This window comes from Lates calcarifer, linkage group LG11 (genome assembly GCF_001640805.2).
Source record: "Lates calcarifer isolate ASB-BC8 linkage group LG11, TLL_Latcal_v3, whole genome shotgun sequence".
Taxonomy (NCBI): Eukaryota; Metazoa; Chordata; class Actinopteri; family Centropomidae; genus Lates; species Lates calcarifer.
In genome coordinates, this window is record NC_066843.1 from 4,248,753 (window position 1) to 4,274,163 (window position 25,411).

At 41.0% G+C, this 25,411-nt stretch overlaps 1 protein-coding gene across 3 annotated transcripts in view; it reads left to right on the top strand.

Annotated features, from left to right (window-relative positions):
• Nucleotides 1-25,411, top strand: part of asic2 (acid-sensing (proton-gated) ion channel 2) — a 325,507-nt gene that overhangs the window by 283,667 nt on the left and 16,429 nt on the right. For all 3 annotated transcript variants that reach the window (XM_018672144.1, XM_018672143.2, XM_018672142.2), the window contains 2 exons: nt 14,176-14,326; nt 23,480-23,607. In XM_018672144.1, the coding sequence (XP_018527660.1) occupies nt 14,176-14,326; nt 23,480-23,607 (279 nt within the window). The remainder of the gene's footprint in view (nt 1-14,175; nt 14,327-23,479; nt 23,608-25,411) is intronic.

The window sequence follows — 25,411 nt, forward strand, 5'->3', positions numbered from 1 at the left end:
GGTCATCCATGACACACTCTAATGCCAGGTGTGAACCGATGCACCTAGAGCTGTCCACCTGTGTGATTAAATCACCCATGATGCTTTGTAATGCCAGATGTGAATCAACGCACTTGGAACTGTCCAGCCGCTGTGATTGGATCACCTGTGACGCATTCCAATGAACTTCGAACATCAAACCCATTGAATCAGTGAAAAATCATGAAATGAGAGAGGTGATTCAGAAGTCTGGAAGACTTTTTAAAAAACAGGCTACGTCAGCTTTGGTTCATTGAAATATCTCAAACTGTTCCTGCATCATAATCCACTTCTCTGTTATCCATCAATATTTTACAAACACTCATATTTTTCCCCAAAACATGGCAAACAAACCTTTGTTTCTTTCTCAGTCTGTGTGCACAATCCTGTGAAGCTCAGTAGCAGGAACGTGCTTTGGTTTGCCCCATTAGCCTCCTGTTTCTCCATTGCTTTAGAGAAGCAGCTTTAATTATGCAGCACAAGAGTTTTGTGAAGTTTTGACATGCATTTTAATACCTGTTTTATTCTGCTGCCACTGTTAGAATGCATTGTAACAACCACAAATCTAAGCTGAATACAGTCCATGTTCTCTGTAAACAATTGAGACACCTTAAAGGCTTCAGAAAGAGATAAAAGATATAGATTCTAGATGGAGTATCACCTCAGGTTTCATCACAATGGAGCGTCCCTCACTTTGATATGTTGTTTTTGTAGACGGCTGTGAATTGAAGTACAGTACAAGTTGTCTTGAGTCGAGCAGTTCTTCTGCTGGAGTGAGAATATGAGATTCAGAGATTCACAGTCAGGTCATGTGCATCTGAAGCAGGTATGGACTTGTATAAAATGTGATGGTCTGCTGAAGTTCTCTCTTGTAGTTAGGCAGCCAGGCTGTGCTGCAAACATCTGCAGTTTCTATTTATCACAGCATAATGTAAAACTCCTGATGGACTGCAGTACAGTGAATGAATAAAGACGATTGTCGTGTTTGTTGAATTAATTAAAATGCTTTAGAACAACACCTCTCAGCTATTATTTAACAGTCCTGGAGATTATTAATGAAATCAGAAAGAACTCAGTCTTCCTTTGGTTCAACTGATTTTTATTGTGTTGGATCTAACAGAGACTTTTCTAGCTGTGTTGTGAGCATTGATCTTGGCTCTCGATAGCTTTATATTTATGTTAATTCACATCTTGATTAAGTAGCTGAGTGTAAACGCCCAACTGGCTACTAACTTGCAAATAAATGGTATTTGCGCGCGGTTGATTTTTTGCTAATGTTGTGGTAATTATAGTTTTACACAATAGCAGGCGTTAAACAGGATCTTCTATGCACCAGAGAATCCTCCCACTCCTGGTGCTCTGATCAACCCACTCCTTCACAAGTTTCACCCTCCTCTTCCTGTTTATTCAATATGACTGAAACAAAAAGGCAAAAATCAAAGACCAGGGAGGCTGAAGTAGCTGAACACTCATTCTTTTTTCCCCAAATTTAAACTCTTGATTAGTTATTTTCTTGCATTATTTTCTTTCTCTTTTATCTAATAAAAGAGATATAAACACAGATTTGGTGACACACACACCTTCTCTCTCTTGATTACTGTCGTATGCACACAATCTTTTAAAATTGTGGCCCCAAAATCATTAGCAATCTCCATGATTAGTGGTTATTTCATTTTTGTCAATGTTATTTCACAGACCAGTGACTCTGCTGCACAGCAGATATGAAATGCAGCCCCAGCATGGCTGCAAGCTGCTGTCAGGTCAGTATATTACATTGTGTTATTATCCCAGGGTTATTCTTCCTCATTTTTTTAGGGAAACTAAGCCAAAATCACTAATTCACGAGGGGGGGAGGCACTTACACAAGGACAAAACTCAGCTACTGAGAGAGTTACTTCATCACCAAAGACTTTTATCTTCCTTTGGTCTGCTCTTATTTTATCTTTTTCTTTTTGAGTGAAAAACACCTCCTTGTCACAATGTCAAGATAAGATATTGTTTCATAGAGCGGCTACCCAGGCTTCTTATAGACAACGTTGACTCTCTTTCACAATCACAATACAGATGTGCGTGTGCATGCATGTGTCTGCTGTATTTCTGTTCCACCATGAATAAGATAAAATACAGTGGGAGGCTAAGACAGTTTTTCCAAAGAGAGTCACAATTTTTCACTTGTATTTTAACAGGAAATGCAATAGGTGAATAAATCAGTGGTACAAGTTGACATTGCTACCACCGTTCTGAAAAGGGTTATCACAGGCAAACTTATTAATTTAGGGGCCTGTAGCAAACCCAGGTAGAGACCCATTCTTACATTGTCATAACAGTATAACAGAATTTTCACTATTCAAAAATAATGGAAATTGCTGTAGACCAATAATTTTAGTATGGATGGAGGTAAAGTCAAGCTGTACTCCTCTAAAATCACATTGCTGGTTGCCAACAGAGAAGTTACATCTACATTTCTGCCCTTATTTGATTATTGACAGCCTTTTTCTTTTACAGCTGAAATGTTTTTTACCAGAAATACCAGCATCACACATTTCAAGCAGCGCAGTCTCACACGCCTCCCTCCGCTTGTCAAGTAAAGGCTCGTTGAGTTTATGAACGTGTTCATCTTCCTCCCCGCGAGGCATGTTACACACAGCTGCCTCCACATATGAAGAGCCACAGGGGCTTGCTTCAAATCATGGATGTGGATTTATAAATGGAGCATTTGAAGCAGCAAACCTCCACACTCAAACTCTGCAGGAATGTCTGGCCAATTGTTTGGAAATTTGGGCAGTGCAGTGCTGTGAGTGAGAGTGCTTCAGTCTGGACATGTAAGACATACTAAAAGTACCCCTCAGCACACTGCCGGGATGAAGTTCATGTTAACCAAAACCTTATCACCAGACAAGAAAGATGATCCTGGGCGGGATTGCATTCAACCGCAACTAATCGGGCGTTGAGGTTAGGCAACCAAAATGCTTTGTTGTCCAGAGTCATGCTAGTGGCCCTGAGAGGCTGCTTTTAGCTAGCTAGCCAGCATTAGCACACTAACATTTGCTAATTAGCAGTAAACGCAAAGTACAACTGAGACTGATGGGGATGTCATCAGTTTTGCAGATATAGAAGTATTGGACAAATTACGAATTTCGAAGTCAGAGGATCACCACAGTCTTTACAGTTCATCCTGGGGCGGACATGAATGTCTGTGCCAAATTTCATGGCAATCCAGACACTCTGCCTTTGAACTACACTTCAACCTGCTCATTGCACTACAAGAAAAGCCAGTGGGATTGATCCTCTGGGAACTTTGAATGTCTTAATAAAAGGTCATGTCAATCCAGCCAGTAGTTTTAGAAATTTTTCAGTCTGGACTAAAGTGGTGGAGCAACAGACCAACATTGCTGTCCACTGCTAGCATGGCTAAAAATGTGTTCGCACACCTATGCACCACTCCACTGTCCACACCCTTTTGATTTGCAGGGCCTTCTCCTCCCTCCATTGGCAGTAAATGTTGATGTAAACTGTGTTTTGCAGATTGATCCAATATGACTGTAATTCCTGAGGATACGGCGATGATCTGTGTCTGTAGAGTGAGCAGAGCTGCTGTTGTTCCCACATTGAATGAGTTAATGAGTGTTTTGTTTTCAGCTGCAAGCCTCATTGGATATTAGGGGATAATGAGGCTTTGCCTGTGGTATTGATCATATCAGGGTTTCAGGAAGCTTCACTGTGTTGCCAAGTCTTACATGTCAATAGTGCTTGGTCGGAGATTGAGCTGATGTGAAGAAAAGCTGGACAAACCAGGAGAGTAGTCCTTTACTCTGAAAAATAAATTCCTCTCAGATGATTCGTTGTGAATTCCAGAGGGTCTGCTCTTTTGAGGGATCCTGATGACTATAATCTTGGCAGTGCATTAAACACATCTTAGCAGCCTCTCAGAGCTGACATCTTCCTCACATGCCATTGTAAGGATGACAAGACATGTCATCCAGTCAGATGAGTAGGGTTCCTGTTGGTGATTAGGAAGCTGCCACAGGTCCCCCACCTCTGGCCCATTACTCAGCCTTGCATCAGCCCCAGTAGAGACAGCCAGACTGTGACAGGTGAGATAGAGCCCCACCGGCCATCAGCGCGAGGTGACTCATTAAAAATAATGACTGGGCGTGTGTGATGTGATTGATGAGTTTGGACTGACAGCTGGTAGTCCATAGCTATATCTGGACGCGTTCGGCACACTGACATAACTGACACGCCGGGAGAGACAGCAGAGCGAAAAGAGAACATGTCATTTTAATATTTAAATTTCTCTCCACCTGTGAGAAGAGCACGCGGTTGAAGGGAAGGAGAGCAATACAATTATTATTCAGAGGGTACAAGATGTTAAACCCAAAGTAACTTTTCATTCATTTGATGTCTTTCCAAGGCACGGCGTGAACCTGTAGACCTTGAGGACTACACACTATAATAAGGAGAGGAATGTAGTGGCACAGGGCATGGAGTCCTAAAATAAATACATTTTAATACACCTCTCTGTTTCCAATGGAGACAAACTGCTTTGGAAGTCAAGGAGCTCGCTGAACAAACCTCTTAACATATACCGTGGAATATTGAATAGAGAGAAGATTGACACAAACCAAAGCGAAGAGTTTCAAATTAGAGATGACTTTTGGCTTTAAAGAACGGTTCAGCATTTTTTGGAAATGCTTGCACACACACCAAAGCCTTTAACGCTGACTAATTAACATGTTTGTCTCATTTAATTAATCCACATATAAATAGAATTAGTAGGAGTTATGAACTGCAGCTGTCACAGTGGGTTTTGGCCAGATTTGGTGCCATTGTACCACAAACCAAAGCTTGCAATCACATATCTGCCAACTAAGGCTGTACCGAACTCAGAATTTCACCAGTTGAATCAGATTTGGCTTTTCAATATGAAGATTTGTTCTCACAGACATAAAGTTGCCATTTTGTTCGTAGCTCAGTTATGAAATCCTACTGCTCCACGGAGTGTCTCTCCTGCTGGGTTGCTGACAGCGTTGTCGACTGGTTTTAACTCACTAGTTTCTGTTATAGTTGTGCACATTCCTGTGACAAGGAAGAACTTACCTGACAACGGAGCTGAAAGTATCAGCACTGCTCTGCTCAGTCTCGCACTGTCCAGTGTCACTCTGCCCTCTGTTTCCATCACAGTTATTTGTGATTCGGTCAATTTTAAGACAAGACTCGGTTGTATAGTTTACAGCCTGCCACACTATTGCTCCTGCAGTAGTCTCTGTGTGAATTGTGAGGCAGTAAAAAAAAAAAAAAAAGTAGGACAAGTCTTTGAATCACTATTTTATGAGTCAAATCAGGGTCTTCCTGACAGACGCATTGAGTTGTGAACTTTTAGGGCAAAGCTGAAATATGAAATATGTCATCCTCCTACTAGACTGAAGGTGATGGCAGTGATGTGGCTGGTAGGCAGATCAGTTTTTTTGCTTAATGGTTAAAAAGGGTTGATGGAAAAGCTCCAAACTGTTGCAGAGTCCAAAACAACAAATCATATGATTTGCCATTTCTGGGATAATTTCGGTTCGGTACAACTCAGCATCTCTGCCACTGTTTTCCTGGCAACTCCACAGTGGAGAGAGAGAGAGAGAAGGAGAAAGGTAGAGTAGTGTATCCCTGCTAATAAGTTGTGAGATCAGTAGCTGACCTTCCAGTTATTTCCTATGTACACCCCAAGTAGTGTAGTGGTCTTTAGCTAAGCCAGACATAAGATCTATATAAATCCACTCCTCTAAAAAAAGAAAATAATCACACTTCCAGAAATTTTGAACTATCCCTTTAACCCTTCCATGCATGAATTATGAAATCCTCAGGTAAGTGTTTTTATTCTTCTTTAGGCATGAAAAATAAAATCTAAATTAAAAGTGGACAGATGATTAATCATTATTTCCTCCTAATATAAAATCAATATTTGGAAATTTTAACAATGGTATTACTTCTTAGATGTTACTTGATGTTACCAATTTTTCTACAGAAGGATTGGCAAGATATTCCTGAGCTGCTCTGCATTTCTCGGCCATCTTGGTTTTGAGAAATTTGTCTTTGACTTACATCAACTGACCAGTGGGTGGCAGTGTATGGAACAACACTCCAGCATCCAATGTGGTGCCTGATATGCAATTCTACTGTCAAAACAAAAGAAAATAGCTTTTTAATAGCTGTCCACTGAAGGATTAATGCATCTTTGGAACAGTTTAGATGGTCTTTACATGTTGGTCAGCCAGGAGCCTCCGTATATGATGATGGATTACACTGCAGCACTGCTGCAAGCTCCTCTACCTATCTATCTTCTACCTGTAGCCTTATCGTGGGTCCAACATGAAACCCGCGAGAGGCTGATCCTTGAAAGCTAGAAGACTCGAGGGATATTCACTTTAGGCTGTTCTTATTATAAAGGATTTTCAGAGAGCAAAAGAGGAGAGGAATTTGATGGTAAGGAGTCTCAGATGTTGGTGAGTCAGACCAAAAGGCTGAACTGAACAACTGCCTATCCGAGAGCAGCGCAGCAATCGATCAGGTCTTCACAGCAGAGGTGAAGGCCGCTCCTGCTTCTGTGACTACTCTTGTTGTAAACACTGTTAAGCTAAAGAATTCTTCAACACACAATCCACGTTTAAGACGGTAACCCTGGTCAGAGTTCAGCCGCGGGGATTTAATACGCTTTTTCCACTAAAGAGGTGTTTTTGTCTTTTGATTCCCAATCCTTTCTCGGTCTCCCTCCTCTCTCCCATCTCTCTTGTGCCCATATTATAGTTTTTATCCTCATCTCTCACCCTCCCCTTTTTTCTCTCCTCTCAGAAAGCATAAATATCATGCTGGCAGCAACGACTGCAATCCTTTGTGTCCTATCACAGCCCTGCCACACTTATGTGCCGCCTTGTAAAATAAAATATTATTGACTGGCATGGCGAAATTACATTAGGGTGCACTGACAAATACGCTCCATAAAACTCCCAACACGTCACATAAATGCTAGGAATTTGTTTAATGTGACATGAAATATGTTGTGGGATGTGGAGGTGTTTAAGTTGCATAGGAAGCGAGCTTGGCGTGCAGGTAGTGGAGTGGCGTGCATAAAGCCATAATGATGACTGAGTCGGCTGTGTGTGCAAGTGTGTGCTCAAACCCCTCCTTTCTCAAACCCAGTGCCAACCTTGTCGCTAACGCAGCAGCCCTCTGCATTATTTATCCCCACAGCAGTACAACCATTTTAACTGCTGCCGCCGCTGCCGAGGAGGCAGCTGAGAAAGTGCACACCTTGCAACTCAAAGACCTTTTTCATAAACTTTCCTCCTCCTCTCCTTGTCTCAGTAAGCCTCGAGGATTAAAAAAAAAGAGGCATCTCTCTTCCCAATCTCCTCCCTAACCTTCAACATCCCTGTCTTCTTTGGTTTTATGATAAAACAGCTGGAAATGGATATGGATATTGATTTGTCACAGAATAACACCACATCACAGGCACTTCATAACATTTGATAAAACTTGGTTGGCTGACTGTTATGCTTAACATTTCAATTTACTCTTCAATGCTTTTCACTTTGCATCCCCTCCTGCCTGCGATGCAAATGGGATGAGCAAGAGAAGTGTCTTATTACCTGCTTATTCTGCAATGGAAAAATACAAGAGGGGTGACAGTGGAATACAGATCTCACCTGCCTCTTGTTTTTAGTCCTGTGGAAAGGAATGTCAGTGTTTCACCATGGTGCATGAACACCACAACTGACAAAAAGTAATAGCAAAGTCAGCATGAGGTGCGTGATGAACATGCTCTTCAGGAGATTACGTTCAATTTCAAACAGACTGTAATATTACAAATGCAAAAAGCAGTCTTCATCTGTTTATTCGTTTTAAATAGAGAATGTCCAGCCTGCATCACTGAATCAACTCAAATAATGGAAAAGATGTCTGAACAGGGGCCAACATACATATAGCAGATATGGCTCGTGGTAGATACAGCTTTGTTTTGTTAGTAACATTAAAAGTGTGGGTTTATAAATATGGTGGGGCACTTCGGGGTATTTTGATGGCCTTGGACGCTACATGGACAGAAGGAGATAAATAAATGGCCAGTGGGAATGGGAGCACCAACTAAAGAGAAGATAGCATCCCCTTTTCTGGAGCAGTAATCTGCCTATTTTTTTGGCATCACGTCAGCGAGCCATTTGCAAAGCAGTGATAACAAAATAGGATTTGAATGCAAGAAAAGCGAGATTCAGAATGGGAGGGGGGTCTGTGAGAGACCAGCATACGACTTCTCCAGTCAAGGTCAGATATTTAGAGATACACTGGTTGAAGATGTTGCATTTCATGAGTACAGTTTGTCTCTATTCATACAAGAATGTATTTTAAATTCTTCGCATTTCCCTGGAGCACGCTTAAGACTTTGATTTGTGGGTGGTTGGTGCTAACAGCTGACCTTTCATCATGACAGGAATACACGCTAATGGCCATGTCATTTTTGACTTGTGCTCCGTGGGAGGTTCTACACGGTAAACAGGCGAGGTCGTGCCATGTTTGCAGCTCTGCGCTTCCAGACATTCACACATGCAGCTGTGAATACTGATGAGACGTGTTTTGTTGGTCAAAAGGCGTTTTAATTGGCAGCCAAGCCGTGTGTGCTCTCGCTCGCAGGTTGGCTCTCAGACCTCTGGCTTGGATAAGGGGGGGAAACTAATGTGATACTGGCAGCAACTGAGTTTGACTTCTTTGACATTTTATACAGTACCCTGACTCAATTAAAAATGTTCAACAAGAAGAACAGAGGAGCAGCACAGAGTGGAGGAGCAGTCCTAATGTGCACTGAAAAATTTTATTTTTTGTCACAGTGAATGTTCAAATTGGATGTGAGGAAGTGTTCAAAACAAGATGCTGACAATGTCAGCAGCTTCCTGGAAGATAATCTGACAGTCCTGACACACAATTCTTGGTCTTCTCAGTCTCAGAACTTTTTGATTGCACTTCGTACACTTCCAGCAAACAACAACATTATTGAAAGTCCACTATTCACTTTCCCTTCAGTTCTTCATCAGCTTCTAAAGGAAATATCTGGTTCTTCAGCTGCTACATCCTCCACTTCGTTCACCAGCTAGTCGCTAACTTTGTCTGGCATCCGTTTGGTGCTTAGCAGGTAGCGTACACTGGGCTTTCAGAGCTGTCAGTGAAAACAGGTGTCTACCGCAAATGAAAATGTTGAGAGCTGTAAGAGAGAATCAGAACAGTATATTTGCAGGCTCTAAAACCAAAACAAAGAGCTGAAAGGCTCTTATGTAACAAAATTGTTACTTTTTCTTGTTCTCGGGCAGAAAGTGTTATTCCCCAATTGCTTGTGTGTAAAGTAAATGGGAAAAGAAAAAAGTAAATTCACAAAAACATGATGGGAGACTACATTTGGGGGCTGATGTTTGAAAGTGACAATACAGTTACAATACAGTCACAAATCTTGATAACATACTCACATTTTTGTATAACTTAAGTAAAAATACATGTAAATCTTGATTCATGTGTTGTTTTATTCAGACCTTATGTAAATGAAAATGTTGTAAATTTGCCTGTTTTTACATAGACAATAGGTTAATCTCTAAATTTCATCATCCAGGTGACAAAAGCAGAGTTTGGAGGTAACAATAGCCATTTTCTAACATAAGCAATTAAGAAATAACACATACCCATGGCACTGCGTGTAGTAACTAAAGCTGTTGTTTACCTAAAAATATTTACTCCTGCAGCTATAACTAAACAAGAGATTATGCCTTACATTATCAAATAATTAAAACAGCAGTAGCCTTTGTTATTGGCTCACAAGCATTGATTAATCATGAATCCAAGCAGATGTTGTTATGACCTTTTTTATTACAGGCGACTTTCTCCTTCGCTGACTGAGATGACAACTGGGACAAACTTCCCAACACAGACAGTTATAGTCAATATTATGTATTTTTCCTTTTCATTGGTGTAATTTACTCGTTAAATGAGAACTGATAAATCATTTCACCGATACACATTTTTCAGGCAGGGCAGCGTTTCCTGTGCTATTCTACATTTCTGGACAGGTTTGAGAACTCATTACCTTCTCCCATCTGACAGCTCTACCTGAGGCGGCAGATCAGCAGGGAAGTGAGAAAGAGAGGGGGAGACAGAGACAGGGTCAGAGGCAAGGATTTGCAAAATAACAGAACCCCACTGTCAAGGTTTTGTTAACGTCTTTGTCATCCTGTGGCTGAGGGGGGAGCCTTTCTGTCTAGCTGAGGTCTAATGGGATGATGACCCGGCCCTCGTCCTGTCTGTCAAACATCATCAGTCTTGACAAAAGGGGTGAAACAGGAGCGAGCAGAGTCCCTTTGAAAGCAATTCTTCCCTGTAAAAGACAGCCAGGGGTGAGAGAGATGTTGACAGTAGACAGTTCGGAGCCAACTGCGAGGAAAAAGAAAAAAAAAATCAGCAATCATTGGAGGAATATTCAGCCCGATCTGTGCTCTAATCACATACACAAATACATAACAGAATAGCAAATGACTGCTGGGTAATTCGGCTTAATGCTACAGTCTCCTGTCCAATTAGCCAGCGAGGGTTAAATGGAACGTTTTGCTCTCTGGAGGGTGAGGGTTTGGACAGCTGCGTAAGTGAAGTTTATTTGAGGCATCATTAGAAAACACTTTCATACAAGAAAAGTCAAGGTAATTTCGGGCGCGTGTCAACACACTGTTTTTGCTCATGGGGTCTGGCTTCTGTGCAGCAGAGTCATGGTGAAATTGCCAGACCTTGAGAAATGAGTGTTGAATGTTGGACCTCCTCCATTTGGGACCTCTGCGATGCTTCTCTTCTCTGTGCCCTAGAAGTCTGTCTGAGTGCAGAAAGAAAGACAAAAAACAAAAATGCCACCACAACTTGTACCTGCTGAGGAGGAGTGATGCTGCCATGAATATTTATCTGCTGTCCTCTTCACTACGCTCCAGCAGCTCCTAGCATGTCATTATTTTGTGCAGATACATATCTGTCGGCAGCACCTCTGTTTTGCAGAGGTGAATGAACCTGTAATGTGGTACTTCATATTCTTCTGATCTGCATCACCTCTGTGGCAGTATGGCATTAGCCAGTCGATCAATCATGTCGATAAACCATCCATGAGAAGGCCAGTGTCAATAAAGGAGGAGGAGCATGAAATGAAAAATCCATCTTAAACACTCCAGTGCTGAAAAACCAGCCACTGGCAGTGTGCTTCGACTTCCATTTTGTTGTTTTTCCCAACAAGGAAAAAAAAACTACCAGGTCTGTTTCCAACCCCACAAAATTGAAGACAAAATGTATTTTTCTTTTCTCTGAATTTTGCACCAACCCTGAACAGCTGTGGAAGAACATTTAGTGCAGAAGAGGCAGAGATTAATAATAATCACTAACGCTAGCCTTGATAGATCACATGGCAGTGCAGGAAAAAACAAGACAGTATATTTTTTGTATGAGGCACAAATCCTGCTGTTTGTCGACTGGAGTGCCTCTTGATCTTTAGTAACACATAATTATAATTATCACAATCAACATCTCTCACTCTTTTCACTTATAAGACAGCTGGGTTCAACAAGCCTCCTGCTGTGTTAAAAATCACATGGGGTCAAAGGTAGAGATGACAAACAACCCCATTTCTACAACTCAAGCAACAGAGCTCTCATCATAGGGCTGCTGGATGATTGCTGAATTGGTCTTATATAGCTGGTTATATCACCATATCCATCGAATTAGCATTTAATTACCTTGAATAAGAAACCTTGGCTGACACAGGACATCCACATTTCTTTGCTTTTTCATGCACTGATGCATTGTTTAGATGTAAAAACCAGTTTCTGAGTCCTAATTATGACTGGACACAAAGGGTATTTATAAGTCAGAAACAGGTAATTCAAGTGGTATCAATCAGCATTTTCCATTATCTCTTTTCATTTTCTTGATTCTGCCATCAGCAAGGCTGAAGGCTAGCACTGAAGCTGCATGAGGGGTTGCAAAAAGTTACTTTTCCTTGCTAACTTGGCTAAGAATACTTCAACTGTAAGAAGCTTGCAGGCACTTGCTAGTGCTAGTCAAAAGTCAAAGTAACACTGCTCTAAAGGTTCTTGTTTCTCCTCGTTTGTTGTGTAAGGGTAAGGGTACAAGTTAGCAGGCAGGTACAGTAATGCAGGAAATGTAAAGGCATGACTTGGGGAAAGGATGAGGCCATTTGGAGTATCACTGTTTATCACCGTTGGCTGCCACCATTTCTGAAAATGTCAGCAAACACACCACAACTGGTAAACTCCTGAGCTTTCAGAAAATTCAGAGGTCCAAGGTCATGAATACCCCAAGACGGGGGTGTTTGTTTGGACTCAAATATCGGGATATACACTGAGTTGCTACTTAACTGGGTACAGCTAGCTAAAACTAACAGTTCTGCAATAAAACCAGCCTTCATGAAGGTTGTAATGATCAGTTACTGTCACAACTGTTCTAGAGAGGTGTTAATTCAACTGTTTGATCATTTAACAATCTGCAGTTTGTGGTGCTTTTGAATTATTTTGGGTTATAATACAATATGTTGGTAATAAATAGTCTGTTATCATCAACATAAACGCGAAGGACAAAATATTAGAAACGCTTCCTTAGAAACATTTCTTTAGCTGCTTGTACCTAATGAACGCCTTGCAGCCAACCCTGTGAAACAGCAATCATACAGTCAGGACATACATTCACAGACAGACTTTACATTTCAGTTCTGCTGGTAGGGGTCCAGAGAGTGTTGCTGCTCTTGGTTCATGAAAGCCATTTCCATCAGTCACGTCTTTTCAATCAGTCATCGCGGCATTGAAGTGGATGGTTGTTATAGTGATGACTATTCATGAGTGGAGACCCCCCAACTACAGTCTCATTTACATGTTCGCGCACACACAGACACACATACAGAACGTACTTCTCAAATAAGCTGCACTCTGCAATTTTAACATGATCTCTTATTCATAAATGCCCCAGAGCCGTTTGGTGGCAGTGGGTGAGGTGGTGGAGGTTCAGAGAGACGTTAGTGGAGGAAGTAATCGTTCTTTACATACAGTACCTCTAACAGAAGAGGTGTCATTCTATTGTTAACACAAACACAACATGGAAGGAGTGGAGGGTTTTTGGAATGTTTGCTGAAGCTCTACAGTAATGGCAGGGTGCTCTCTGCTTTTAAGCGATTACTAGGAAATTACCTCTGTCTTTTTGGGACTTGTTGCTCAATTCTGCAGCCTCTACAGAGGCTTTACCTGCACAATTAAAAAAAGCTGAAGGCTTCTGCAGAAAGAGAATAAGATAAGGTGCGGGGGGGTGAACGGCCTCTGTGGCAGCTTACGTTTATCACCACCTAACCTTTTCAACCCAGTTGATGTAAATTGGGTCAAAAGTTATAATTATTGACATCTATGTTAATACCGTCTGTTCACTAGCCTACATGTAGATTCATATGCAAACTTTTAGTGTCTGTTGGTGCTAAGACTCAACCTCAGTGTCTTAATGGTGACTAGATTCTGACTCTTCTTTGTTGACTCGGACTTGAGGTTTAGTGACTTGACTGCAGCACTGCATAGAGGCATACTGAACATTCAGAGTACCCTGGTTCAAATGTGAAGGCAGTAAAAACTCTTCTGTTCCTTGTGCAATAAACTTGTATAAACACATGTAATTGAATTTAAATTTATATTTTTAACACTTTTTAAAAGTTCTTTTTAGCAACTAGTTTTTTAGAGATTGTTTTGTTGTTTTGCACCTTGTACTTGAGATATTTTAGTTAAAAAGTATGTACTTACTTAGTATACCTCTGTGTTGTATTATCATCACATGACTGCAAGCATTTCTCATTTGACTGACTGAACTGAACTGAACTGGATACTATTGCAAAACCTGCCATAGGTTCAAATGCAAAATACAAGAGACACTGATTGATCATTTAGAGAGGGTTGTGATAGGGGAACAATGAAAAGCAGGATTTGTAAACATCAATGTGAAATTATCGAGTGCATCTACTGCAGTGTTATCTTTACAGTTCTGTGTCTGTGCATCAGGATTAATGAGTCGTCACTAATCAGTCCTCCCTCTCCCTTTCTCTCTGTCTCCTCTCAGGTGTTCACCAGGTATGGGAAGTGCTATGTGTTCAACGCCGCAGAGGAGGGGAAGACGCTCCGCACCACCATGAAGGGAGGGACAGGAAACGGCCTAGAGATCATGCTGGACATCCAGCAGGACGAGTACCTGCCGGTGTGGGGAGACACAGGTAGGCCAGACGACACACTCATCCTGTCTGACTGACTTTGAACAGATCAAAGTCCGTAAGAAATAAAAACTTCACACATCCCTCGCCATCCAAAATCACATTGCCTTCTTTCAAACCTTTCTCCTTCACTCAAGAAGGAGCTGAGGAGTCTTTTTTGCTCTTTTCTTTTCAAGTGGAAATCATGAGGCCTTATTTACCACAGTGGTCTCTCACACCTCCACCTTCTTTCTTATTTCTATCTTCTTTTTCTTTTTGCCCTCCTCCTATTTTAAGCATATTGACTTGTGAATGAGACATACTGTATTTCCTAACGGAAAAGAAACAAAGGAAATATTTAAAAGAATCTGAGACGGTGAAAATCAAATAAAGTATTTAAAACTTTATTTCCCCAGTTGTGTCCCAAAACTGAGCCTTGGAGCCCTCAGTATTTTCTTTCCTACGTTCACATTATTTAATTTTGCTGTAATTAACACAGAAATGATTAAGTTTTCCTCCAGATGAAATCACTTCAGGGACAGTTTCACACCCAGAAAATTGTATTAAATTTCAAATCAAATAAAGCTGCAGAAAATTGAGTGTAGGGTTTGTAAGGTTTTCACGATATGTGAGATGATCATGAGCAATTAATGCTATTTAAAGCAGTGTGTTTTGTTTTGTTTCTCTCACCTGCAGCACCACGTCGAGTCTAATACTCATGGATTTGCCCACATTGTCACCAAAATGCTTATTTTTAGGTCACTGGCACATTTTTCCACTTCAAGCACTTCTTGTTACACTGATGTCTGTGGATGTCAAAGATATTCTTCTGTTGTATTCACCCTGAATAAGCCTCTAAACAAAGCATTCAAAACACTGTCACTATCTGTACCTCCAGTTCTGAGTGGCTCTGATGATATTTTTCCTTAGAGAACAGAGACTTTTCAGTGATCATAATGCATATTTAAAACCCTTTCAAGCCGAGCACTGAAGCCTCTTTGATAATCTTTGTTATAAAGTAGTGCAACTTTAAATTACCCTCCATATTGATGTGAGTATTAGAGATCTTCTTAATGGTTCCAATTGAGTGTTTTAGGGAGGCTGGCTGCCTGAGCGGTTCCTCAGTGAAGCTCATTGAATGGCCAGCTCACGTCTGAAGCGAGTGGAAGGGCAGACGGGGGGAGTTCCCAGAGCAACCGGCCGAGCTACGAGCCGCCCAGCAGATGGACATTATTTACTCTGGGCTCAAACTTAAAGAAGATCCATCATCAAAAAATCCCACATCCTGTCACCCCCCCCCCCCCCTTCCTCTTGTGTTCATCCTCAGGTCCCACACACCCTCCTGAACCCCCCTCGGGTTCTTATTTCCCTTCAAACAGCCTGTACTCCAGCCACCACCCTGACAGCATGCAGAGCTCCGGCTCCCAGCAGGCTCCAGTTCCCAGTGCCCTTGTTTATCTCTGTGTGGTTTAATTAGCCCAGATGAGCTGAGTCAGCCTCAGCGGGGAGCGCACCGTCTCCTCAACTGAGCCAGTTCTCCTTGCAGACACAATGGGCGCACATTGCACAAGGACTCCCCCACCTCCCCTCCATCTCCTCCTCCCTCCACCAATTACCTTTATGTCCATCCACACCTTCTCCTCCCTCCCATGGCTTTTCTTATTGTCCATCACCCAGAGGCCAGCAGTCGGTCTCTGGGGTTCTATTAGCACACTGCTCAGCCCAGGGAGCTGCAGGCCAGCCATGACACTCCTCCTCACTTTATCACGATGGACAAACATTTAAAAAACACACACACACACACACACTACACACAACACGCTTCATGGTGTGAAAAACGAAGAGGACAAGACGGATATAAGTTTGAGTGGTGGGAGAAAACAGATGGCCCGTTGCCTGGATACCCAGCTTTCTCCTCGCTGTGCTGCTGACCAAACTGCTCAGCGATGGAAATAATAAATGGGTTGGATGTGTCTGTCTGTTATTTCTGTCCACACTGTAGCTGCCCGGAAGATATTTTATCAAGCAGACTTAGATGTTTTCATGAAGGGCACCAGGAATTCAACCTAAGTGATTAGGACTCTGAATCAAACCACCATTTACCCACAAGTGTTTTTTCCTTCAGTTCCTATACGAATGCAGCCGAGGTGGAGAAGGAGCTGGACCTTTGATGATGCTTGCTGCATCTTCGATCCCAGGCACAAGCCTCTTGTTTTTGTGAACGCTGATGCTCAGAATAGTATTTTGAAATTAAATAAAAGCAGCCACCAGCACACAGACGCTGAAACGTTTTTTTAAAATGCAAGAATTCCTTGTTGCGTCACACTTTCAAATCTTTAATTTTTGAATCATTAGTTCAACTTCTGCTACGCACTGATCTCTCTCTCGCTCTCTCTCTCTCTTGGCTGGCAGCTCATCTGAAGTTTCAGACTTGGACAGGCCTTTTCCAATATCAGATTCGTCAAGTGCGCCTTGATCAAAGTAGTCTGCTTTCTCGCTCAGCGCCCCAGCACGTTTCCCTTCAGCAGCCAAGCTACAAAATGTTTAAAAGCCTTTAAAACACCCCCCAGCCCGTGAAACTGTCATGACATTTCTTCTTATATCAAAGACTTTTCAACATCTTTTTATTATTGTCATTATTATTTTTAATCATTCACATCACGCTGTTTTAGATTGAATCGCCAATCATAACCTGACATTTCAGAGTTTCCAAGCAACCGTTTACATCATGCTCACCCACTATATCTATATCTGGTAGAGTGAGGCAGAATGGGAAAGAGATGCAAAGAGTTATTGAACTCTTTATTTATCTCTTCTGTGAGAAAGGGAGAGAGGCGCATTAGATTGAGTTTTTTAATATCTCTCTTTTCTTTCTCTCATTGATTGCTGCTGTACTTTATACAACATGTACGTCTTTTTCCAGCTGAAATCTGAAAGCTGCTTTATTTCATTTACAGCCACAGCACTATGTAGGTAAACACTGGTACAAGTTATCACCAGTGTGTGCTCTCTGTCTCCTCCTGTTTTCTGTTTTCCGTCAATGTGCCGTCTATCGTCTCAGATCTTAGCTCCCATTTTCTGTGGCAAACAGGCGAGTAAAGCCCCTGACAAGCGTTTGAGTGCAGTCCTAACATCTCTCCACTCTTCTGCTGTTATTAAATCAAAGCCAATGGTGAAGAGCACTCTGAGAAGCATCTGAAAGGAGCAGAAGGATGTTTGTTCTGTAACAGGTTAAAGCAAGTGCAAGATGGAAGTGGAAAGTCCTTGATCCTTTTTATCTTTTCCTCTTGTGTCGTTTCCCTTTGTAGTGTTTGGTCATTGTGTTGAAAACTTTAAAACTTAAAGCTGTCTGTCTTTTAATGCACCAGAACGTCTTACATCAGTGAGGACAAATGACAGCAAGAGGTTACTGTTTAAATTTTAAGCATGTCAGTATCTAGAAAGTGATGTATCTTTAATTATTGCTGGTGTTAGCTGTGTAATATTTTCTTAGGAGATTTTCAGCTGCAGTGTCACGAGTGACTGCAGCTGTCTCAGGATGCAGTGCTCATTTGCTGCTGTTTAGAGGACATTTTCTTTCATTTTCATTCTCGGTGTAAACTGTGATTTTTCTCTATGGCTGCACAAAGTAAATTTACACCCAACAGCAAAATTATAATAATAATATTTTGTGCAAACAGGGCAGATAAAGCATTTTAGCTCAGGCATGATGTGACAGTTTTTCTGCTGCAGCTTCAGTTTGTACGTTAAAATGAGATGAAACAAAACGTGCCTAATGTAGATTTGAAGATAATATCTGAATTACTAAACAATACAATGACAATAGGACAATGTTTACTGGAGTAACGAGGCAATGAGAGTGTAAGTGTGGAGTCCATGACAATGTGGAAAACTCCAGACCCGCTACTTTGTTGTGTGATTTTGAAGGTAAAAAGGAACTGTATAACCTATGTGTGAGCATGTTCAGTCCTTTTACTCAGTGTTTTTGTGAATAATATTTTAGAGTAGAATAGAGTTTAGAATAGAGTTTTTTTTAACAGTTACAATAGAAATCTGGTTAAAATGTGCACAAATATCAAATTCCTCAGAGGAATACTTTAGCGAAAGATGCTAAAAATCATAGAAACATATATTAAACTAAGTGTATACAGTCATGCTAGCAGCTCTGTAGCACAGTGTTCCTTTGAGCTAAATGCTAACATAGTCACAATGACAATGTAGATGTAGATGTTCACCATCTTAATGTTGTGTGTTAGCATGCTAGCATTAGCACCAAACAAGTAGAACAGCAGAGGCAAAGAAGAATGCTGGTCATTTTGCAAGTGTTAAGTTATTAATCAAAGAACTGGACAAACTAAAAATTTAACCTGATTATGATGCTTGGTGAAAAGTCAAAGGATCCCCAAAGTTATTGGCATTAAACCTCTGGGTGCCATGAATCCCTCTATGTACTTTAATTGCAATCCACTCAATTGTTGTCAATACATTTCACTAACAAATGTCAACCCCTGAAACATCAGGGAATCAACCAAAGTCATTAGGATTCATCAGTAATGTCTGTACAAAATTTTATGGCAGTCTAATCCAATAGCTGCTGAGAGATAATTGGACATACCGGGACAAATCCTGATGATGAAGTCCAGGGCTGAATTTCTGGACTACACCACCAGACTGGCTAAAAAAATGAATATAAAATAGACACTTTTTGAGGATATACTCATTCACTTTGACGTTAAAGTTTGCTTCAACTTGCCAAATATGTTCAAACTCATATTAAAAACCCAATATAGACTTCTTACGAAGCCTGACATGCCCAGTCCCGACTGTGACATCAAGCGGACAAATGTGAGATATTGAGGGGATGTGGTGTTACTAGACAAAAAGTACCTAGTACCGAGTTGTAAATGTGTGTCAGACAGGTGGAGAGGAAGTGTCAGTGCTCCTCAGAGGTGTCTAAACAAGAGAACATGTTACCACACACCTTCCAACAAGTACAAAGAAATTTTACTTAAAAAATACACTTCCTCCCATGTTTTCTCCACAGCAAAATGTGGAATCACATTAAAATGCTGAAGGAGGACGGATGTGAAGGCAGAACACCACCTGAATTTATTCACCGTGATACAAAGCAGCAAGATCTAAGTTATGATTGTGGCTGCTGATAGCATCCTAATTTAGTCTGCCTCTCTTATTTTGTTGACTCATTTCAAGTCAAATGAGTGTGATAACGGTGATGAAACACGTAGTAACTACAGAGCTATCTCTGATTCTGCTCAAGCCACAGTCAGATATAACAAACATGGTTATCCACAATCCTCTTGATCATCTTTTGATAAGGAGAGTTGAACTGACTGGGGCACAAACAAGCACAGTGAGCCCCGTTTGCTCTGATCTCTAACTCGCACACACACGCACACATAAACACAAACACTTTCTCATTGTTTGTTCAGACAGACAGATACAGTGTGCAAACACAAACATCTCATTTTCACTCTCCAGTTAGAGATCTCAATTAGAGGTCTCGTGTTCTGCCTTGTTCGGTGCAAATTAATGTCTCTTCACATAAAATAAAGCTCTTAAACAGTCTGAATCCACTTTCTCAATTAATCACAGTTTTTTTTTTACAAGTATCTATATTACTTATCAGTTGTTTATTTATCTTTATAAGCATCTGTTTGATCATCTGACTCGAGAATAACAAGGCAGTGTAATGCAGGACAATGCAGCTGAAACATTTTGTAGATTAAAGGTGCTCTATGTAAGTTACATCGCTACATAGCCAGCGTTAGCATTAACAGCTGTTTACTTGCAAGTCTAGAAGAAACATCACAAGTTCAGCATCAAATTTTATTCCTTCACTTGCCAAGAGCTGTCTCCACCAGTAGAAAACAATTCACAATACCTCTTCTTGTTCCTGATCCATGTGACGTTATTCTGAGTATAAATAACCATCCATGACATTTTCAAAAACACATTTATTTAAAGGTAGAGTTTCACACATTTTTTGGCAGTTTGTTCATTTTGTGAATGTCACCTATAATGATAAAATGAAATGAAAAATGCCAAATTCAGTCTATTTTCAGCTGCTCTAATACTAACCCATATTCACTACAAACATCTGACATTAAATCCATACAGTATACTCAGCCAATATATTAACATGTGGATGTTTGTTTTGCAGCTAGTGCTTTCACTGACTAATGTGCAAACACACAACAGCTGAACAAACAGATAGTATAGGCTGTTTTTGTGCAACAGAGAACGGCTAGTTGAAACAGTAACTGTATTAGTGCTGCTAATTAGTTACTAAGAGCAGCAAAGTTATGTTTAGCAACTGTGTAATTATAGAAAATTGTATATCGTCAAACCTCCGCCAATATACGCTAATGTGTCAAAAAGAATCTTTTCACATTCACATTCTTTGACAAGACCAAAACAAATGATGAATTTCTTCTGTCTGTATATAGCTCATACAGTACCTCTGTTATTGAACTCAGTTGTTGTTTAAATACCATTAAAGACACACTGAGAAGTCACATTCCTTTATCGCAGTGAACAGCCAGTGTACTTAGTGTCTCTATTTCCAGGGTCAGGGATGCAGTTCCTTGTTTACACTGTTGAGTGTTCAGTGTAATGAAGGAATATGTCACCCAGCACAATAGTATGGCTTTTTAAATGTGTTTTTAATCGTTTTTTTTGGACAACAGTGGCTAATTGTGTAAGATCTAGCTGTGCTATGGCTGCTAATGGAGCATTTATCTAACAGCCACCATAAAGACGTGCTGTATAGTTGTGTTTTCCTTTAACATGCCACATTAACATATTTTATATCCAATTATGATCAAATGGCAGAGGCAATTAAGTCACCAAATGACAAAGGAGGGATACCCCACATTAGAATAGGCTTTAACACGACCATAGTTTAAATTAATGCTGCTGCTGCAGTTTGTTATTATTTGCCCCTTGTGAGGCTCTATTTCCTGTTTTATTTTGAAATTGTCTGCTGTGGTCTTACTTCCTGTCTTTTTTCTGCCATTTCTCTGTCACTTTTGTCTCTTTAGTAAATTAGTCCTGTGTGTATACGTGTATATGCGTCTTGTCTTTCCCCTCTTGAGCTGTCAGAGCATTATGTTGCGTTTGCAGACACCCCAGTGTTTGGACTTTTTGGCCTGTTTTTCTGGTGTTGGATTTCTGCCTGCTCCACATTAGATCTGTTTGCGTCTGGACCTTTGCCTTCCTCACCAGCCTGTAAACCTTTTGTTGCCTTTTTTGTTGTCGTTGTCTAATAAATCACTGAACTGCCAAAGACTTGTCGGTGTGGACCGCATTTGGGTCCTTCATCAACCGTGACACAGTTTCCTGCTTCAACTGCACAAAGTCACATCCATGAAGACATGACCTGCATAATCATAAAATGTGATTTATTTGTGAGTTTTTTCTGGATTGTCTTTATTGAGGATGATTGACCTGGTTGGCCCAAATTGGCAGATTTTTGACCAGAATTTAGCCTGAAAACCAAAAGAGGTAAAAGAGCTATAAGTGAGACTATTTGAAGTGGGGCTGTACAAGGTACTTAACCACAGATGCTGAACCTGAACTGCTGCGGACGGATTCAGCAGCAAAAACATATTTCTGTCCATTTAAGTTCAGCCTGATATGATTGTATTTGGCCTTTTAGATTAGATGTAGCCAGACAGCAGTTGACTAGATAACACCATATAGCTAAAAGTATGTGGAGATCCTTGTCCTTACCTCAACTCTATCCAACACCTTTTGATAAACACTGACTGTGAGCCAAGCCTTATCACCCAACAACACTGGGCCACCTCGATAATGCTTGCGGCTGAATAGGATCAAATCCCTGCAGCTTGAGGTCCAGGATATGGAGGGTCTTCCCAGAGGCGTGGAGGCTACAGGTTAAAGCCTGTGGTTTTGAATAAGATGGCTGAATTAAATATGTAGCCACACAGTGTATTATATATTTAAAAATTGTGGTGTTGCAGTTGCCTTTTTGTGTCTAAATGATGTTAATCCAGTCAAAAAGTGTAATTCCTGAATACACAAAGAGGTAATAGCTTCTTAATGGTACAATGGACACATTAATAATGACAAATTACAAAGATGGACAGTGTAGGGTGAGATATGAAGGACATAAAACCTGTCAACCACATACAGTGCAAGTACAAGACCTTCATTACAAAGGACATGATACTATATATTACAGGATCGGAGCGGACACTGCACAGGACAGGACACAAAAATGATTTAACTTCCACGCACACATGAACAGAGTCAGCAGTCTGTCATCATTTTTACACTCTCTCTCTCTCTCGCCTCAAAAACATGATATGCACACACTCTGATTATCTCTCTCACACAGCCAGTGTTTCTTTCACTCACACTTACTGTACTCTTTGACAGCAATGCTCTTTGAAAGCAACAGCAATCGCGCACATGCATGCCAAAGAGTGTGCGTTTGATCCCTTCATCTGTCCCTTAACATGAATACATCTGAGCCGTCGCTGTATCAGTCACTGCAGATGTTTGATTGATGAGTATATTATAGCAGGCTGCGGTTTCCCTGTGTTTATTTGTGAGGCTGAAAGGCTTTGACGTGTTGGTTGCAGAGCAGCCCGAGGTGTCCGTCAGGTCGGTTGGCAGTGGAGAGTCTTGATTGAATGTCCGGGAGCACACACACTACTGAATGTGAGGACATGAGGAGAGAGAACATTATCGATTTCTACAAAGCCCGCTCTCTCTTTTCCCATAAATGTTATGGCTCTTTTCGTCCTTGCGTCTATATGTGTGTGTGCAGTGGCAGGATATAAAGGTCCTTTCATCTACGGAGTCAGCACCAAGCCTTCCTCCCTATTTGTGTTTGATGTCAAGACAAATGGGACCACACATTTTTGAGAGTGTGTTATGATAAAGACAATCTTAAAAGCCTGCAGCTTTGAGTCGAAAAGCCAGATATTCATCGCTAAAAGGTTGTTTCAAACAGGAAATTCAGTTTTAAAGTCTCTGCAACAACATCTGTTTGAGTGTTTGGGTTTATCTGAACCAGTTGAAAAGCCAAAAGACATTCAAAGTTTATTTTTTCTGGCACATTTCTGTTTCTGTTTGTTTATTGACTGAATAAATCAGCTCACTGGACCTTTTCATCTGTCTCCTTTCCAGAGGATACAGCCTTCGAGGCAGGTGTGCGAGTGCAGATCCACAGCCAGGCGGAGCCCCCGTTTGTTCACGAGCTGGGCTTCGGCGTGGCCCCCGGCTTCCAGACTTTTGTAGCCACACAGGAGCAAAGGGTAGGTGTCCCTCATTTCCACTGTTACACAGTTAATAGCCTTTTTTATCATCTCTTCCTTGTGCTGTTTTCCTCTTCTAATCCACATGTCCAGGTTATCATATAGATAAAAAACCCCTGTGATAAATAACATACCACACGGGGCATGATGGGATTTTCTGCATGCATCTACGTGAGTGTGTGTGTGTGTGTGTGTGTGTGTCCCAGTACCCTCTGGACCCTCCGTTGGCCTCCGTGGTCTCTTGGTGATTGTTGACTGACAAATGATAACTTCCCGGCACCATCACTGGCTTTGACCTTGCTAGTAGAGAGGTGCTTTACTCGAACTCAGCCCCACTCAATCACACTGAAGCTTTGTTCCATCGCACAAGGCCAATATTAAAGGCTTCAGGTCTCACAGATATATACAGCCACAGGCTATTTGATGCAAATAGCTTTTTTGCTTCTGTCACCAGGGGCTTCCACTTCATATGGTTGATTTTTTTACTTCCTCTCCTCTTCACTCTCATGAACAAACCGCTGAATGTCTTTATATTGTGACTCCTCTCAGCCGTGTCAGTTAAGAATCCATTTTACTAAGGTTATTAGTTCTGTCTCTCACTGTCACTCTTTATGTCTCTGTTTCTTTATTTTTCTCTCTGTCTACCTCCTCCTGTTTTCCTGCCTCCAAGTTAAGGCTCTGAAAATGCATTGTCTGTCTCAGCAGGGGGAGTTGACTGGATTGCCCTTCTCTGAGCAGACAGATTTCTGTCAAGATAAATTCATTGCCCTCTCATTTTTAAAATGGCCCCTGTTTCTGGAATATCAATGATATGTGTTTTCTTTTGGCAACCACTGGCTGTCAGTCAGTGTTTACACGCACTTAGCATCTGCAGTAACTTATTTTTTTGAGGCTTCTAGCAGCAGAAAAAAGCTGAGAACACAACACTGACATTTTATCACCTTTTATAGCAAGATCACAGCAGCAGCAGCAACAGCGCCCTCTACAGCCACAAGCGGTAATTACAGGATGTGGTTACAGGTACTGGGAACAGCTCATGCACAGAAAACAACGCCTATCAATTGGTCAAATTAATTGACGGGGATTGATAATAGTTGTGTAATGATGCTATAAGTTGATATTCAGGAAGCCGTTGCTTTTTAGCTAGCTACCATATGCCCCGCCATGGTCACTAGCTAGCTGCTAACTGTGTCTGTCTGCAACTTTGTGCTGTTCATGTAGAGCACAGTTGGTTTTTAGAGCTTGAAAGTTCAAAACTGCAAAGTTTTGGGCCATAAAACAAACAAACAAAAAAAGAATATACTTTCCTTTTTAGGGTAGCTAGCAATTAGCTGCTCAGCTGCAGAACATTAAGCAGCATGTAAACCTAAATGCAAATGTCACTTTGGTCTAGTTAGATGCTGCTGTTTTAGCTCCAGTGCTAACTACTTTCTGGCAAATACAGATCAATGTTGCCATTAATTTCAATTTATTTCAAGTCCAATACTCAGTCTTCTTTTAGCTCTGTTTTGGTCGCCACCAAATATCTGGAATTTTAGCTAGCTACCTGGGGCAGTGTAATACAGGTACTCTGTAACACTGACATATTTCCTCAATGACTTTTTTTGTTCTTTAAATAACAAACACATTTTTTTTTCATGTAAAAAGGATAACAAAGTGTGATTTCAGTTGGATGACAAACCCATGTTCTATAACTGAAGTAGGGGAGTAGAGAGACCTGATCTTCCCACTACATTTCTCATGGAAAAGGCTTATTTCTTGGCTGTGTTAACATGTAACACAGGTCTCTAATTGACTTTTTTCA